Source organism: Chanos chanos, chromosome 5 (assembly GCF_902362185.1).
Source record: "Chanos chanos chromosome 5, fChaCha1.1, whole genome shotgun sequence".
Taxonomy (NCBI): domain Eukaryota; kingdom Metazoa; phylum Chordata; class Actinopteri; order Gonorynchiformes; family Chanidae; genus Chanos; species Chanos chanos.
In genome coordinates this window covers 40,567,520-40,585,567 of record NC_044499.1, presented here as the reverse complement: position 1 = coordinate 40,585,567, position 18,048 = coordinate 40,567,520, and the positions used below count along the sequence as shown (strand labels likewise).

At 39.6% G+C, this 18,048-nt stretch overlaps 1 protein-coding gene across 1 annotated transcript in view; it reads left to right on the top strand.

Annotated features, from left to right (window-relative positions):
* Positions 1-653: 653 nt before the first annotated feature.
* The window catches only part of LOC115812532 (alpha-tectorin), a 59,137-nt gene continuing 41,742 nt past the window's right edge, over positions 654-18,048 (top strand). Inside the window, exons 1-6 of the mRNA XM_030775010.1 lie at positions 654-660; positions 3,604-3,991; positions 6,728-6,854; positions 7,352-7,630; positions 9,391-9,486; positions 10,437-10,575. Coding sequence (XP_030630870.1) covers positions 654-660; positions 3,604-3,991; positions 6,728-6,854; positions 7,352-7,630; positions 9,391-9,486; positions 10,437-10,575 — 1,036 coding nt within the window. The remainder of the gene's footprint in view (positions 661-3,603; positions 3,992-6,727; positions 6,855-7,351; positions 7,631-9,390; positions 9,487-10,436; positions 10,576-18,048) is intronic.

The following is an 18,048-nucleotide window of genomic DNA, read 5'->3' as shown; positions in this document are numbered from 1 at the left end:
GTGCTTCACTTTTATATCAGGTAAGTCCATCTTTCATGCTCTACAGATATTTACAAATTTGCTCGCCCATTAGTACACATTCTGTGTCTTTAATTAGAAACTAAAAGTCAGTTGTTTGGGGATTAATGACATAGGTGTGTATATTACTGTTTCTGGACTTTTTTGCTTCATGGTAAGCCTTTGCATAAATGTTCATTATGCATCACAATTAAGTCAGCACGGAATCACATGAAATTACATTTCTTTGACTGTGCCTTATCAGTTGACATTTTATCATTGACTGTAGTCTCAAGAATTCATAATCACTGTGTGCTTACATATGATTCATAGATTAGATGCATCATATTAACAAACTTTGCTTTTGGCAAATTATTATTATTGTTATTATTATTATTATTATTATTATTGCTATTATTACAACTGCTTTTGCTGCTGTTGTTGTTGCAAAATCAATTTATGTTTTTATAAATTTCATTGTTGGACTTGTAATTAGCTTTTTTTATAATCACTTTAAATAACTAATTCAGCAGTTACATCATAGTCTAGTCTGTGTCATACTCTTCATCGGGGTCTCTTTTTTCTCATTAAGTGTGAAAACGTCAGCCATCACAATGGGGTGTGCAATCCCACTTTGGTTGCCATTATTGCTTCTAATGGCTGGTAAGTTTTTGTTTGTTTGTTGTTCCCGTTTATCTATTTAAACTAATATAACCACTGCCAAAAATCAATGAAAAATTTTTCAGCCTAAAGGCATAGTGCATATTCTGTGGCTTCAGGGCTTATCCAGTGTTGTGTGAATACTTCACTGTTCTTATTTCACTCTTCTATCAATAGGTGACCTGAGCAATGGGCAAACTGGTAATTATATTCATATTTAAATATATTTTTGCCATCTATCATACATATTCATATTAAAATATTCTACAATATTTACGCTCTCCATCCTCTAAAAACACTTGTGTGTGACAATGGTTACAATTTCTACTTTTTCTCCTGGTATATTATGTAATCACTTTAAATATCCACAGGATTATTTCAAACAGAAGTTGGGTTAAAGTATAGTACCATATTTTCTGTGTCACCTATTTTCTCTCTCATTCATAATAAGCCTACAACTCTAAATGAACACATACAAACTAAATAAACAAAGATTCTTAAAAAGTACTATGAAGAAGGAATGTGCAACAACATTTGACAATGTTTTCTACTCAATAACCCTGTAACTAATCACCGTATTGTTTGACAACAATATACTCCCACTTCTGAGAAATCACAAAAAAACCTGTTCCACAAACAGCATTCAGGGATGGGCGCCTCTTTACTGGCAGCAGACAATAGAAAACTTGAAACATTCCTACTTGTCATTCACATGTCCAGTCACAGGAGCAAAGGAGTAAATTCTTGAGGAGGTTATACTGCATTAGCCTGATTTAGCATTGTTTAATGCTTCAAATCTTTCAATTGCCATTCACCCTTCCCCACCTGTAGGGAGACAACATGCTATTATCATGGACATGACCATTTCTCTTTTTATTGTTTCCGATATTTTCTCATTTCATATGTGAAATCACAATGACAAAGCTGTTAGTGTCTCACAAAACTGAACTTTTTAAATCATTAACATGTAAAGAGAAGTGGTTGTTTTGAATTCCTTTCAAAATCTATTTATATCTGTCTGAAAATGTTATATTTTCTTGTAGCTACCAGTTCCACATCTTCCACTGCTTCAGCTTTTGACAACTGGACAACTGCTGAGGCACTCACAACCGACAGCACCACTGATTCTGGTAGATTATTACTATCTTTCATATTTCTTTCACACTGGGATTCATGTGAGGGACTGTCATGTTTATTTCACATTTCCATTGTGTTATTTGACACTAATGATATAAGGCCTTTTACTGGTCATTTACTGTCAGCTCCAGTTCTGACCCATACACATTTTTGCTTCAACTATTAACACAAGTGTCAGTATTTCCTTTAAGCCTTGAAATGGATATCCTACCTTACCTGCCTGTGGGGGAACAACATGTTATTATCATGGATTCAATCATTTACCTTTTGCTTGATCTGGAAACATGTTCTCTTATTGTCATTATTGTGATTTAATTCATGAAATCACAGTAATATCAAAGCTGCTGATGACTTGTTGTATTAGAGTTTTTTAGACCAATGACACATAAAGAGTGGTGGTTATTTTGAACTCCTTTCAAATTCCAATTATATTTTGTTGTAGCTACCAGTACCACATCTTCCACTACTTCAGCTTTTGACAACTGGACAACTGCTGAGGCACTCACAACCGACAGCACCACTGATTCTGGTAGATTATTACTATCTTTCGTATTTCTTTCACACTGGGATTCATGTGAGGGACTGTCATGTTTATTTCACATTTCCATTGTGTTATTTGACACTAATGATATAAGGCCTTTTACTGGTCTTTTACTGTCAGCTCCAGTTCTGATCCATTCACATTTTTGCTTCAACTATTAACACAAGTGTCAGTATTTCCTTTAAGCCTTGAAATGGATATCCTACCTTACCCGCCTGTGGGGGAACAACATGTTATTATCATGGATTCAATCATTTACCTTTTGCTTGATCTGGAAACATGTTCTCTTATTGTCATTACTGTGATTTAATTCATGAAATCACAGTAATGTCAAAGCTGCTGATGGCTTGTTGTATTGGAGTTTTTTAGACCAATGACACATAAAGAGTGGTGGTTATTTTGAACTCCTTTCAAATTCCAATTATATTTTCTTGTAGCTACCAGTTCCACATCTTCCACTGCTTCAGCTTTTGACAACTGGACAACTGCTGAGGCACTCACAACCGACAGCACCACTGATTCTGGTAGATTATTACTATCTTTCGTATTTCTTTCACACTGGGATTCATACGAGGGACTGTCATGTTTATTTCACATTTCCATTGTGTTATTTGACACTAATGATATAAGGCCTTTTACTGGCCATTTACTGTCAGCTCCAGTTCTGACCCATACACATTTTTGCTTCAACTATTAACACAAGTGTCAGTATTTCCTTTAAGCCTTGAAATGGATATCCTACCTTACCCGTCTGTGGGGGAACAACATGCTATTATCATGGATTCAATCATTTACCTTTTGCTTGATCCGGAAACATGTTCTCTTATTGTCATTATTGTGATTTAATTCATGAAATCACAATAATGACAAAGCTGCTGATGACTTGTTGTATTGGAGTTTTTTAGACCAATGACACATAAAGAGTGGTGGTTATTTTGAACTCCTTTCAAATTCCAATTATATTTTCTTGTAGCTACCAGTCCCACATCTCCAACTACTTCGGCTTTTGACAGCAGGCCAACCACTGAGGCACCCACAACAGACAGCACCACTAATTCTGGTAGATTATTACTATCTTTCATATTTCTTTCACACTGGGATTCATATGAGGGACTGTCCTATATTCAACCCACTTCTGCATTGTGTTGTTTGATACTATCCACATCAATCATGTATCAGCCCTGACTCATGTTGTTTCAGCTATTAACACATCACTTTTGCACTGTGTAATCTGATACCAATAATGTTTTGCATTCATCTTGTATAAGGTACTGTCAGCTTGAGTTCTGATCCATGCATGGACTATACCTCTCTTGATGAGCCATGGAGAGCAACCATCAACACCAACAACACAAATCTCCATTGTGACAACAGAAATTGGAGGGGCTGGTACCGGCTTTTTTATCATGGGATAAGTGTCCAGATGCCTGAATGGTGTGTTGATATGAACAGATGTGGCACCCATGCCCCTCTGTGGATCACTAGCCCTCATCCTCAAATACAAGATGGAGTGGTCACTCGGCAGGTCTGTGGGCACTGGAACAACAACTGTTGTCAGTTTGCCTCCTATCCTATTCGAGTGAAAGCCTGTCCTGGTAATTACTACGTCTACGAATTTGTCAGACCTATAGGCTGCTGGCTGGCATACTGTACAGGTAATCTTACAGTTTCTTCTTAGTTTAATGCAATAATGCACCATTTCTGCAATCAAAATCGAAGCGTCTCCGACATACCTTCAATAAAGTAGATTATGGTATTTTTGTTTTGCAGGGCTGGATTTTTTTTAATCTTTTATAGGAGGATGTTGTCCCCTATCAGTATTGATGCTTACCTTAAAAATATGTAAACTTGTATTTGATGATCACAAATTACCATAGCAGTATAACTCAGCTGGTTTGCTGGATTTTATTTCAGAGTAACTGAATGCTGGGCCACACCATAACAGAGAAATATAAAGAATATCTAGTTTAAAATAAAGATTGTCAAGACAAGATGGAAGTCAGGCAAACACAGAGAGACACTGAGAGTGAGACCAGGACAAAATTGCTGTATAACTTCAAAAATCTCCAAATGGAGTTTTGAGGAGAAAGCAAAACTAGTGCATCACAGTTGTAATATAGTATATAAGAAAATGTATTAAAATATACTGTACTCTCATTGTGTGTTTTTTTTAATTAGTATAGGCACCATTACACTGCATAGGGAAGCTAGGGGAATCATAATTAAAAGCATGTTCATTTTGATTTTAACTATTGATATGTTTCACCTATAAAAGGTTTCTTATAAGAAACACTGCAATAGGTCAATGTCTAGGGGGGAGATGAGAGAAAGCTAATATGACAAAAAAACTTAGTGATGGTACGGCAGGTGCATTATTTATTGAAAATGCAAAAAGATTTAATGTATCGAGAGGAATGGTGTTGTGAATCATGATGGTGAGACGTATGAACAGGTAGACAGATCCTAAAATGGGTCTCAAAGATGATCACAAAACCATAAGATCTACACCTCTCAGAGCAGAGACAACAAATACCATATATGCTGAACTTGACAAAAGTACGTTTCAGTATTAGAGTGCTAGACCAGCACATAACAACCAATGAGTTGATGTAATGATCAAAGATCTTGGGTTGCTCAACAGTGGATGAGAGTGATATGGTGTGATGGGTGACCCTTTACTCTTTCCTTCATTAAGATGCATTATTCTTTTGAGAAACCCGGGGGAAGCCTTACACTTATAGTTCCTGTTAACAAATTTTAGATGTGGTGGACATGTGTAGACACTCATGTGGACAACCATCTTGTGGGAATAGCTGGGTCTGGTTATCACTGTCCATTGTAGGATCGCTGACATGAAGTGCAAGGCCATTTAAGGCAATTAGGTGCACCCCAACATACCACACTTCAGAAAATGTTACTGTGAAATTACAATTGTTTCCTGGCAGCATTTTAGTCAGGAAGGCATTGTGTACATTTCTAAATGTAGATGATGACTGTGTTTGTACAGTTTTTACTGCCCTCTGTATTTCACTGTTTATGGCCGTATTTTTACTGTGTAACTCCTGTGTTACATTCCTGCACAGAAATGCAAAATTTCCCCTGTATTTTCTCAATGCTTGAGCGGTTCAACATTTCACTCAGATTATCTCAGATGGTCCACAAAAAACAACTACTCATTGTAAGCACAGACATTTTACCACTTTGACAATGAACTTGACCTTGATCTCCCAGAAAGCATTCCCTTTTGTATTTCAGATGTATTTCAGGAATAGAGCATATTACTGTGAGAACTGCACTCTAAATGAATATCATTTTTTGCAGTACAGGTTTTGGTGGTGATGATGGTTATCCCATATATCAGTGTAGAGTGTTAACAAAACCTCAAGGCTCACACAAGATGGATGTTCATAGCATAAGAGATCCATTGCCGTGTTTATCCTCTGGGGGCAGGCAATGTGCACTACTCTGGATAAAAATGTTGTTAGACTTATGGCATAGTGTTTTTGCTGAGACAATTACAAAGGAGCATATTCAGTACTGGGATTATTTTGAGGCTGTTGTCCTGTGTTTTTAGAATCTATCGTGTTAAATGTCGGTCTTTTGTTGGGGACCTTAAATTGTAAGCACTGTTACACTGTTCCCTTTTACTGTTTCTGTAACTGTCCCACCTGCAATTCAGACATCAGTAATTGGGAACTCTTTCTAAATCTGCTACATCTTTCATGATGCTCTAGGAATCACATATCAAAGCTGACTTCAATGTGTCCTTTATTTGTTTTATAGCAGTATTTTATGTATTTTAAATCAGAATGGAATCTAAGGATATCATTGAGATCCTGCCTACTTTTTAAAACAATTTTGTATCTGTTTCAAGAGACGCTAAATTTGCATGAAAAATCTTTCCTGCAATGGACAGTTCTCTACATATTAAAAGTAGTCTGTGATGACAGAAGCTGGCCTATCTATTCATTATTTTTCAATTTAAAAAACTATTTTTGCTGCCACATTACTGATTTCCATTGTTTGATATAACTGATAATTGAGTAACTAACCTCAATTTTCCCTGGTTCTCTTTTTCAGATGTTGGCAGTCAACCAACTACTGTTCCACCTCTTATCACTACTCCACCAACTGAGCAACTCACCACAACATCAACTGAGACTTATGGTAGGTCTGAGTGCTCTGTCAGACAGGTTTTGTTGAGCATTGAATAAAAAATCGGGGACAAGGTATGTCACAATTGCAGGTCCCCCAAGCAAGTGTTTTGTTGGAATGTTATTTATCACCCACAGCTTATCCTAAACATAGCCTCGTTAAGGCTACTGAGCAGTGATTGCTGCATTGGTATGTTAATCATTTCTTCCTTTTTTAAAATTATTTTTCTTCTTGTCTTTCAGATGCATTTTACCCATTTGGGATTGGAGACACAGTGAATGGCCGCATAGATGATGGAAGTTCATCTGTTATCTATCTGTTGCAGCCATTTATTTTCTTCGGGCAAACGTACCACCAAATATATGTGAGCATTTATCACATAGTTAAATTCAGTCAGCAGAGAGAATAACCTAAGTTCACTATAGAGTAACAGACAATGATACTCTATGTTGTTGCTTATGAAGACATTTTTCATGTTTCACTTTGTTACCATAATATTTGTAGGTAGGTAAAACGAAATAAGGCACACATACCATAATACACCCTGATAAATATTTCCTTTATCCTCAGTAAACTGTCAATGTATGTTTTAATAATAGCTGTTTCAAAGGTATTAATAATTCAAAACATTAAAGAATTCAAATGCATTCAGATGTAATCCATAGCTCTCCAACATTAAACTACTATCTGTCAGAATTATCTCAATAAAACAGGAGATCGCATGCAAAATACATCCTGACTTGTGTTGTTAAAATCAGAGACAGAATGTGTGGCCATATTACACATACTACAAATTGGAATATTTTTACTAAAATTTTGATGTATGTATTATTGTTTCTAATGGCATTTTCTCAATTTCAGGTCAATAATAATGGACACCTGACCTTTAATCAGGCATGGTACAGTTATACTCCATTTCACTTTCCTGCTCATTCTGGTAGAGACATCATTGCTCCTTTCTGGACAGACATAGACAACCGTGGAAATGGAGTTATCTCCTACCGACAGTACACTTCGGGAAGTGTTCTCAGACAGGCCACGCAAGATATAAACCAGTACTTTCCTAATCTGAGCTTCAATGCCTCTTTTGTTTTCATCGCAACATGGGACAAGGTGGCGTACTATTCCTATTCTGGCACGGTAAGTGAACACTGTGGTCTTTACATGTATTTGACAACAGTGTAGAGCTTGAATGATTGCTAATCTCCATGTGTAGACAGTTGATCCATTCTTTTGCCATCTGGCTATGTGATCTGTCCTACACATTAAGGATATTGATGTAATCAGATCTTTGCCAATCACGAAGAACAATCATGTTGAAACTCAAAGATGTGCCCATTTATATTATACAATTGTGTTTGTATCAAAACAATTCAGGTTTATGACTTTGAATAGTTTAAACATCACACCACAATGATAATATCACCTCAGCTAAATATTTCACTTCTGCTAGTCATCATTAGCTTCATAAATCAATTTTTTGATGCATTAATAGACACCAAGCAAAATATTAAGGTGCAAAATCCAAAGATTTTAGACAACCTTTAACACATTTTGGTGTTGATAATAATCTTTATATACAACCACATGACTCATTTCATGTATAACTCTTCAGCAATGCTGAACTCCATGAATGCCTTTTCTCAGGGAGTTGTGGAACGTAATGTAATATACTTACTTTACAAAGGAAATCTGGCCTGAAGAATACAAATTCTCACTGACAAAATCCTTGAAAAAATGTTATAAATTAGGATGCAACATTTTAAAAAAGTAAAACATTTTTTCCTAAACAAATTTTCAATGCTGGATTATTCATGATCTCAAGATGCCACTTCTGTCAAGGTGACTAAAACAGTTACCCCCAGTCAGTAAAGAGAGGGATTGTGATATGACATGCTGAAACATTTGTTCAAAGGCACAGGGTCACTTGCAGATTATGGTCAGGGCTCCAAGAGAACAGAATCAGCTCAGTTTGAAACTTGTTAGTTGTTTTGGTTTTACTCTCTGTTCATGAATGCGGAAGGGGCCAACAGGAATTAGTGGATTTGTTCAGCAGCGAATGTGAGTTTGAGATTTTTTCAGACAATAAAGTCATTCTAATGGCTTCTTTTGTTGTGAGGCCCTTGAGTGGCAAATACAACCAGTATGCCTATTCCTTAGATGTTTAAGTGAAAAGGAGATTAACTGTCTATGAAAGGTCAGTATTGCTTAATAGAACAACACTGAGAGACAGTAGTACATTATAAGTGTCCCGAAGTAGACCAGAGCCATCAGTTTGTATGATCCCTCAAAAGTCCTATAGGCGTGGACAACAATAGGCATGGACAACACAGGGTTTTGCTGTGCAATGTTAGCAAATTTCTGTCTCAAAACACAATAGACCAAAACTCCCAATGTGGTGCTTTTCAGTTCGCTACCCTGAGATGGATGTTACACTGTCTCAGATTCTACGATTTTAGATTTCTCCTCAAGTGACATTGAAGAGAATGAAAGGGAGACTACAAATTCAGTAAACTCTGATGAGGCCTCCTGCTGCCAGTAGGTCTAGAATTTGATCGATCCAGTGGGGGGTGAACAATGAGGGGCTTTTACTGGACAGGTTCATGTGACTACTTTACTTAATATACTGTCTATAATACAAATACTCTGGAGCTGACAGAGACTCAACTGAACAATTGAAATTGAGCTCATGCCATTTATTGTGCCACTAGAGGGTGCTTTTTTCCTTGAATGCTCTTAAAAAATGAATGGAGATGCATTTAAAGCCAGTTTTCTGCTGTTTTGTGAGGGGTAAGAAAAGGAATTCTTTACCTAACTAAAGCTTGTTAAAGACCTGGAATTCACATTATTGCAACTGGATAAAGCCTTTTGCTTCTTTGTTATGCAACTGAATTTTTCAGGAAACATCCTTCCAAGTTGTCGTCATCTCAGATGATCATTTCTCCTTTATCCTAATGAATTACGGTGTGATTGCACCAACACATCGTTCGGTGCAGGTAAGTGATTCATAGTGACAGATAACTGAAAATTTTGTCATGTAAAGTTTAGGGATGCACCCAATCTTGATTTTTAGGGTTTGGCCGAATACCGAATCTGAATCCGAAAACTGAATCCCATTTCAGTTACACATACATAAATGCAGTAAACACCAAGAACAACCGTAGAATAAGCAATCACCAATAAATGTTATCAATGCAGTTATCATTTTAATCATGATTTAAAAAAAGAGTGGGCTAACTATAACTTTTGCTAGGATTTTGCATTTACTAACCAAAAACAGCTGAATGCTCACACTCAGAAACACGATAATGTTTCATCTTGAAAGTAAAGTCATTTTTGGACTTTTTGGAACTGTAGGATACGTGATTTCTTCATTTGAAAACATTAGGTACGACATTGAAAGAAACATTAACTGAAAATTTTGTCCGACGAGAAATCTGTCAGATCTCAAAACCTAATCTTAACACTAGTTTAACACATGAAACGAGCGTTTCCTTTTAGGAAAATAAGACGCTCCGCATGGAATGGTGACGGTCGGTTGCGACCGTCAGAGCGAATGTCACCATCGGTACTGAACAGCCTCTCACTTGTCACAGAGGTCGGCGGTGGGCACAGGTTATCTGAATTGCCTTCTTTTGACCTGAAATACCACACACTACTTTTTTTGGTTGTGATTTCCATTTGTACTGCACGTCTATACTACTGAACCGCCAAATGCAAACAGCTGCCCATCATCACTTGCATCCACTCTCATTACATGCGTAGGGTTCAGTTCGGTCAAAAAATGATATCAAATGGTATAAGGTTCTGCCGAATCCGAACCCCTAAAAAAACAGAATATTCGGCCGAATCCAAAACCAAATCTTGGATTCTGTGCATTCCTAGTAGAATTGGAGCAAAAAAAAAAGTTTTAATTTAAATGCTCTTTTTATTTCAAAATTTTTAGGCAGGCTATGACACGAGTGACTCTGCATACCACTTTTCAATTCCTGGGTCATTTCAATCCAATTTCACAAATTTAAGGCACACCAGCAATGTCAATGTCCCAGGCAGATGGGCTTTTCGGACAGACCACGGATTCAGAGGCTGTGTATTTAATGGTAATTGATGTCCATTTAAAGAGAACGGACACATTTTTAGTGTTTAATGATCGTAGAGCTTTCCACAAATGAAAATTCTGCCATGTTACTGCATGACTTTTGGAGAAGAGTAATTTAATGCAAGATTAAAGAAAGTGTATTAAAAAGTATAAATTTTCTAATTTTCTTCCATGTTGTTGCTAGTATTTCCTGTGCTCTTAAACTATGCAATTAGATTATCTCTTTACAGTAATCCACTGTGTAAGATAAACTCAACCAGGGCATAGCTAAAATGGACGCCTTTGATTTTTGTTTCATCAGGTTTAGCTGTGCAGCAGGGAGACTCCTTCTGGAGTGATGCCACCTGCCAGCAGAAGTGTACCTGCATGAACAGGGCCTTGCAGTGCATCCATCAGCCCTGCACTTTCTCCCAAGCATGTCGTCCAGCTGCTTTCCAGTACGCTTGCCAGAATATTCAACGCAAAACATGCACCATATCTGGTGACCCTCACTACTACACATTCGACAACCGGATATTCCATTTCCAGGGCACTTGCACATACATACTGTCTGAGGTAAGCTGTGTTCCATTACTTGCTCCTGTCTCCCTCTAGTAAAACTCATGCCTAGTACTACAAGAGGCCTTACCAGCAGACATTTAGATTCTGAGAAATTTGTTTCTAAGATACTTGCAGACAGAGAATTTATTTACATAAAGCATTTATTTATACACCCCCCCTCCCCCAGCAGCATAATAGTTATCTCCGATTTTTTCTGGTTGCTATATTAACACTAATATAGCATTTTATTTATAACATGATTACCCTGAAATGCCATTTTAAGTTTTATGTATATACGGCACTGAAATGTCAGAATGATTTTTTGCAGTCTTCCTACTGAGCAAGACCTACAATAAGTTTGTGATTAAAAAAATGTAACAAAAACATGTTTTCATACAGGCTTGTGGTGGTGGACTTCCATACTATCGAATTGAGGGCAAGAATGAGCATCGTGGTAGCACACATGTGTCATGGACACGAATGGTCAGAGTGTTTGTCTACGATGAAAACATTGAGCTGGTCAAAGGTTACAGTTATCAAGCTAAGGTCAGATGTAATACATTATTTAAAAACTAGTAAACCTGACAACCTGTCAAAAATGTATTTTCTGTCAATTTGTCTGAAATTATTAAATTTACTTTCAGGTAAACGGGAGCTTTGCTTCAGTTCCATTCACCCTCCGTAATGGCTCAGTTCAGGTTTACCAGTCTGGTTTCTCCTTGGCTGTAAGCACAGATTTTGGCCTCGTAGTCACATATGATGCAAATCACTACGTGAGAATCTCTGTACCTTATGACTACCAGAATGCCACTTGTGGCCTCTGTGGTAACTTCAACAACCATCCAGGAGATGACTTTCGAACACGAGCGGGGGAAATCTTGAGCTCAGATGTGGACTTTGCCAACAGTTGGAGAGCTTCTGGAGACACCGATCCTGACTGCCAGGACGTCCGTTGTTCTGGACTGGCCTGTGCAGCCTGCAGTGCTGCCCAGAGAAGCCTGTATAATAATGCAGCCCACTGTGGGATCCTTAGCGACCCCTCAGGCCCATTCAGTCCATGTCATTCTCAACTGGCACCAGAGAATTTTGTTGAAAACTGTATCTATGATCTTTGCGTGGGTGGTGGTTACCAGCCTATCTTGTGTCAAGCCCTCAATGTATATTCTGCTCAGTGCCAACAGCTGGGCATCCAGCCAAGGTCATGGAGGAGACAGGGCTTCTGTGGTAGGTGATGGCTGTGCTTTTGACATTAAATGCACAAAGAGTATGTGCAATAGTGTGGGTGAGCGGATGGGTACAGAACAAGGGTGTCGTGATAGATACATGTAAGAATATATTAAATACTCACAGTTTTAATAAAGCAACAGAGGGGATGGTGGGATGGGAAGGTAAAAGAATGGAGACAATTTTGATAGAGTGATGAAGAGATGGATAGAAGAATAAAGAAGAGAGAGTAATAGGATACATTTTGATCCCTAAGACATTTAAGGAAGGTACAGTAATGGCAACCATTTTAGTAGTAGATTTAATTGTAAATAATGGTTGTTATAGATAATGCAGTAGACAGAAGAGTAGAAGTGTAGAGAAGGGGATAGATTAGAGCCTTGTAGCATGCGTAAAAAGAAATGATTGAGTCTAGAGAATTTAAAAGTTGTTCTAATACAGATTGATAACTATGTGGGGGATGGAAGGTTAAAGAGAAGTATAGAATGATAGTTTTGTGGTATAAAGAAAGAAGCCGGGGGGGGGGGGGGGGGGGGCGTAAAAGTAGGAGTACTCTTGCTAAAAAAAAGTACTCAAAGTAGAGTTAAACTGCCAACTGTTTTGGTAAATTGTAAATGGATGACTATTTTACTCTTACTTACTTTACTCTGTGTGGTTTCTCCAAAACATAACTGCAGCAAGTACTTAAAGTTAATGAAGGAACAGTGTTTTATTGTTACATGACAGGGGTGTGAGATGACTGTACCAAAATGACTGAAGTAATTAGAGAAGTCGCTGTTTGGAACTGCTCACCTTGCACATGATCTATTTAAGTTGTCCAAAAAGGAGAGGAGCAGCAATGATGTTTGTTAATCTTAGTCGCAACCTTGGACAAGACTGTTGAAAATATAGTAATAAAATACTTTGCAAACACAACATACTAAGCATTTAAACATTTTATCTCTGCCTTCCTCAGAAATCCCTTGTCCTGCCAACAGCCACTTTGAGTCCCAAGGCACAGGCTGCCCTGCAACCTGTAACAACCCTACTGCCCATCTTAACTGCCCCCTACCAAACCAGGAGAGCTGTGTTTGTGATGGGGGGTTTGTCCGGAGTGCAGGGGAATGTGTTCCTTCAGCTCTTTGTGGTTGCACCTTTGAGGGCCTTTACTACACAGCAGGCCAAACAGTGTTGTTGGACGAGGACTGTGGGAGACTCTGTGTCTGTAATCATGGGGTGATGAGTTGTTCTGCTCACCAGTGTAGCCCACAGGAACAGTGTGTGATCTATGACGGAGAAAGAAGCTGCAGACCCATCACCTACTCTACCTGCTGGGTGGAGGGCCTGGGCTCATATCGTACATTTGATGGACTGACCTTCAGTTACCCTGGGGCTTGCAGCCTGACTCTTGCCAGGGTCATGGGCCCATCATCACTGCCTCACTTCCAGCTCACGGTGGAAAAAGTTCCTAGAGGCAACCAGGGTTTTGCAAGGGTACTGAGGTTTGAGGCAGAAGGTACACAGATTTCCGTGGAGATGGAGGATGGTGGGAGGACACAGGTCAGGAGCAGTTAATCTCTTTTTCACATTTTATAAATCTGAAGGAGTAAGTAACTAGACAAATTTCATTAAAGCACATCTTTATTTTCATGTGCAAAAGAATTATATTTGTTTATGCCTTGCTCTTTAAACTGCCTAGTTAAGCTGTATTTTGTGCATAATGCAGTTTTGTTGTGCGTTTTCTTCGCAGGTGGATGGTCAGTGGGTTGGTCTGCCTTTCAGTATTGGCTCTGGTCAGATTCGCATCTACCACAGCAGTGTGAGGGGTGTTGTGGTTGAGACAACTTTTGGTGTGACTGTGCGAGCTGACTGGCCGCATATAGTTCGTATCACTGCTCCGGGGACCTACAATGGCACCCTGGGAGGTCTATGTGGGAATCTGAATGGGGACATTGAGGATGAGTTCTACAGCCCAAATGGGGCTCTGATGAACAACTCACGGGAGTTTGGAAACAGCTGGAGAGACGGCTCCCTCTCAGCTCATTGTGAAGAACAGAGAGGCATCTGGGAGCCAGGACATTTCCAGAACAATAGCCAGTTCCATGAACTCTGCAGCATCATGATCTCACCCATTGGGCCATTCTCGCAGTGTAATAGCAGACTTGACCCTTGGCAGCGGTTTGAGGAGTGCATTGAGGCTCTGGCAGAAACAGGAGGTGCCAAGGAGGCCCTGTGTGAAGCCTTGCGAGGATATACTCTACTTTGCCAACAAAATGCCCATCCAGTGGGAGAGTGGCGGAATATTACCAACTGTGGTCTGTAGAAATATTTTGTAGGAATTTTTAAATCTATGTTTCTTCTATTCTTCTATTAATGAAATTAAAAGCTAGACATGTTTATATATTTCTGAAATATTCACAAAGGGAGGTACAACCCTCCTTAACCTGTTTTTTCTTTGTGTGTACAATCAGAGCCCACGTGTCCACCTAACAGTCACTATGAATTGTGTGGGACATCCTGCCCTGCCACCTGCCCCAGTCTATCCTTTCCATACCAGTGCACACAAGATTGTCAAGAGGGCTGTCAGTGTAATGATGGACTCTTGCTGAATGGAGACAGTTGTGTGCCACCCATGGGCTGCGGCTGTCACCACGCTGGGCGTTATCGGCAAGGAGGCGAAAGGTTCTGGCATGGTGAGGAGTGCCAGTCTCTTTGTGAATGCAATGGAGCTACAGGGTATGTTTCTTGCAGTCCTTCTGCTTGCAGTGAACAGGAGACCTGTCGTATTGAAGAGGGCGATTATGGCTGTCACCCTCGTCCCCATGCCACCTGCGCTGCCTCAGGAGACCCCCACTACTCGTCATTTGATGGGCGGGCGTTTGACTTCCAGGGTACATGCCGCTATGTTCTAGCAACCATTTGTAATGACACTGGGTTGCTACCATTCTTCAAAGTGGATGCAAAGAATGAGCCATGGCATGGGCTGCCAGTGTCCATCACAGTTGAGATTTTTGTAAATGTCTCAGGACACATAGTACACGTAACCCGAGATATGCGTGGCACTGTGGAGGTAAGTTGGGGGAATCAGCAATTTATGCAGAGTGCAGATAAAGATTATGTGGTTTTTCAGGCAGCTTCTAGAATTCCTCTTTGGAATGACTTGTCAAAAAGGAGTAAATCTATCCTTATTAGTGTTTAAAACTAGATGACACAAACATTTCAGCCTTTGCATACTGGGAAGAGAATTTCTTATGCATGCTATTTGCATATTTTGCATACGTACATAATATGAAGAGAATTTCCTTAGCGTATGACCAAAATGTCTACTTTTCAATTTGAAAATAGAATAAAATAAATCGATTAATGTAATAAAAAACCTGATGTTTGTATACATTAAATATTTCGGAGCAGCAAAAAATAACTTGTTAATAAAGTCATCCACTGTTAACAAATATTTCTGATTTGGTTCTACAGGTTGATGGAGAGACCAGGAACCTGCCTGTCCTGTTAGATGGTGGTCGTGTATCTATTTATGCAAGTGGACAGAACACATTTGTTTCAACTGACTTTGGCCTGAGTGTGAGCTATGATGGCTCATGGACAGTTCAGATCACAGTCCCTGCCAACTACAGTGGAGTCACATGTGGCTTGTGCGGAAACTTCAATGGCCAGCGGGATGATGATTTTCTCACCCAATCTGGTGAACTTGCTTCCTCTGCTCATGAATTTGGAGAGGACTGGAGGGTTGATGATGGCATTCCATGTAATGATGGATGTGGAGACTCCTGCCCATCATGCCACGACCAGACCTGGGCACAAACCCATTGTGAGATTCTCAGGGCTGACAATGGGCCCTTGAGCTTCTGCCATGACCATGTAGATCCTCAGCCCTACATAAACGACTGTGTCTTTGATGTGTGTCTCTCTGGGAACAGAGAAAATGTCCTTTGCCGCTCAATTCAAACATATGTGAGTGCCTGCCAGTCTGCGAATGCAAGGATCTACTCTTGGAGAGAAAACACCACTTGCAGTAAGTGACCTGAGAGTGTTCACTCATCACAACAGCAGTGATAGTGATATCTACTGATGTCTGTAGTGGACTTAACCAGAGCAGACTTTGCAATTCTGTCTGTCATGAGGTGTTGCTTATTTTGCAGTTCGTAAGTTTTTGCTTAGTTTACGACACCTGGAGTTGCTTACTTAACACAAGAGTTGTTGCTTATGTGTACTTGGTTTATCAAATCCATATACGTGCGTATTCTGTTAGCCTGTTATTCTTGTACATGACAAGAGTGCCTGACTGTTTGCAGGAATGGAATGTCCAGAAAACAGCCATTATGAAGTGTGTGGCACAGATTGTGGACATACTTGTGCCAGCAGCATCGATGCCAGCTGTGAGCGGACATGCTCGGAGGGCTGTTTCTGTGATGACGGCTATGTGAGGAGTGGTGGACGCTGTGTGCCAGTGGAACAGTGTGGCTGTTTGTACGATGGATTCTACTTTGATGTAAGTTTAGGAGAGATCCAGGCCAGTAAAAAAATGAACTTCATGCGTCTGTCATGAATGTTGGGGTCACCAAAATTGTTTTATGTTTTTCAGATTGGGGAGCAGTTTTGGACTCCAGGCTGCTCTCAGCGTTGTGAGTGCTTTGCCCCTAATGACCTGCGCTGCTCAGCTTCATCCTGCTCCCCAGCACAAGAGTGCACAATAAGAAATGGCAAGCTAGGCTGCTATGGAAACATGGCCACCTGCACAGTCTGGGGAGACCCTCACTATATCACCTTTGATGGTGCTGTGGTTCATTTTCAGGTAGGGAAGCACGAGCAAAGTATATAAAAGTGTTTGGCTGTTATTGGAGCATATTGTGGTGTCTGCTGTTTTGTGCCTGGGAGAAGTTACATGTCAGAAAAATATTTCAGGGCACTTGCTCCTATGAGATTGCTCAGACCTGTGGGAACACTAGCGACAGTGGACTAGCATTCCGTGTAGTGGCTACCAACAGGCACCGTGGGAACATGGTCGTGTCCTTTGTGTCTGTGGTGGATGTGTGGCTCTCTAAAGGTGCAGAGCAGACGCATATCACCATTGGACAAAATCGGAGAGTGAAGGTACTGATACATCCAAAGTGACTGACATATATTTAAACTTTTGATTTGTTGGAAATCTCCAGGATTTTTACATTAACAAGCGCACAATTTTGCTCATTCTCTCTCTTGTTCTCTGTCTCTTGTTTTCTTGCTCCAGGTTAATGGAGATACAAATGATTCACCCTCCTTCCTGGTGGGCTCTTTGGTAGAGGTGTCCCAAGAGCGAGGCTTTGTGATTCTGAATGCATCTAGTGAGCTTATGGTCCACTTTGATGGTCATAGCACCCTCCTTGTCAGACTAAGTGCAAATCATGGTGGTTCTGTGTGTGGAATGTGTGGCAATTACAACGGTAACTCAACAGATGACAAGGTTCTTCCCAATGGAGACCAGGCATCGAGTGATATTGCCTTTGGTCACAGCTGGAAATCGGACACCAGCAGTCCAGGGTGAAAGGCTTTCTTTAACACATTTTTACCCCACTTTAGAGTTTGAGTTTCCTTTTCCTCTGCAAATACTGTAAATGAATACATGTATACACATTGTATCTGAATATATAAGTATAAATTTTTAATATATAAAGCTGACACAGAATATATAAATGGAAATCAGAATATGTAAATGCAAATC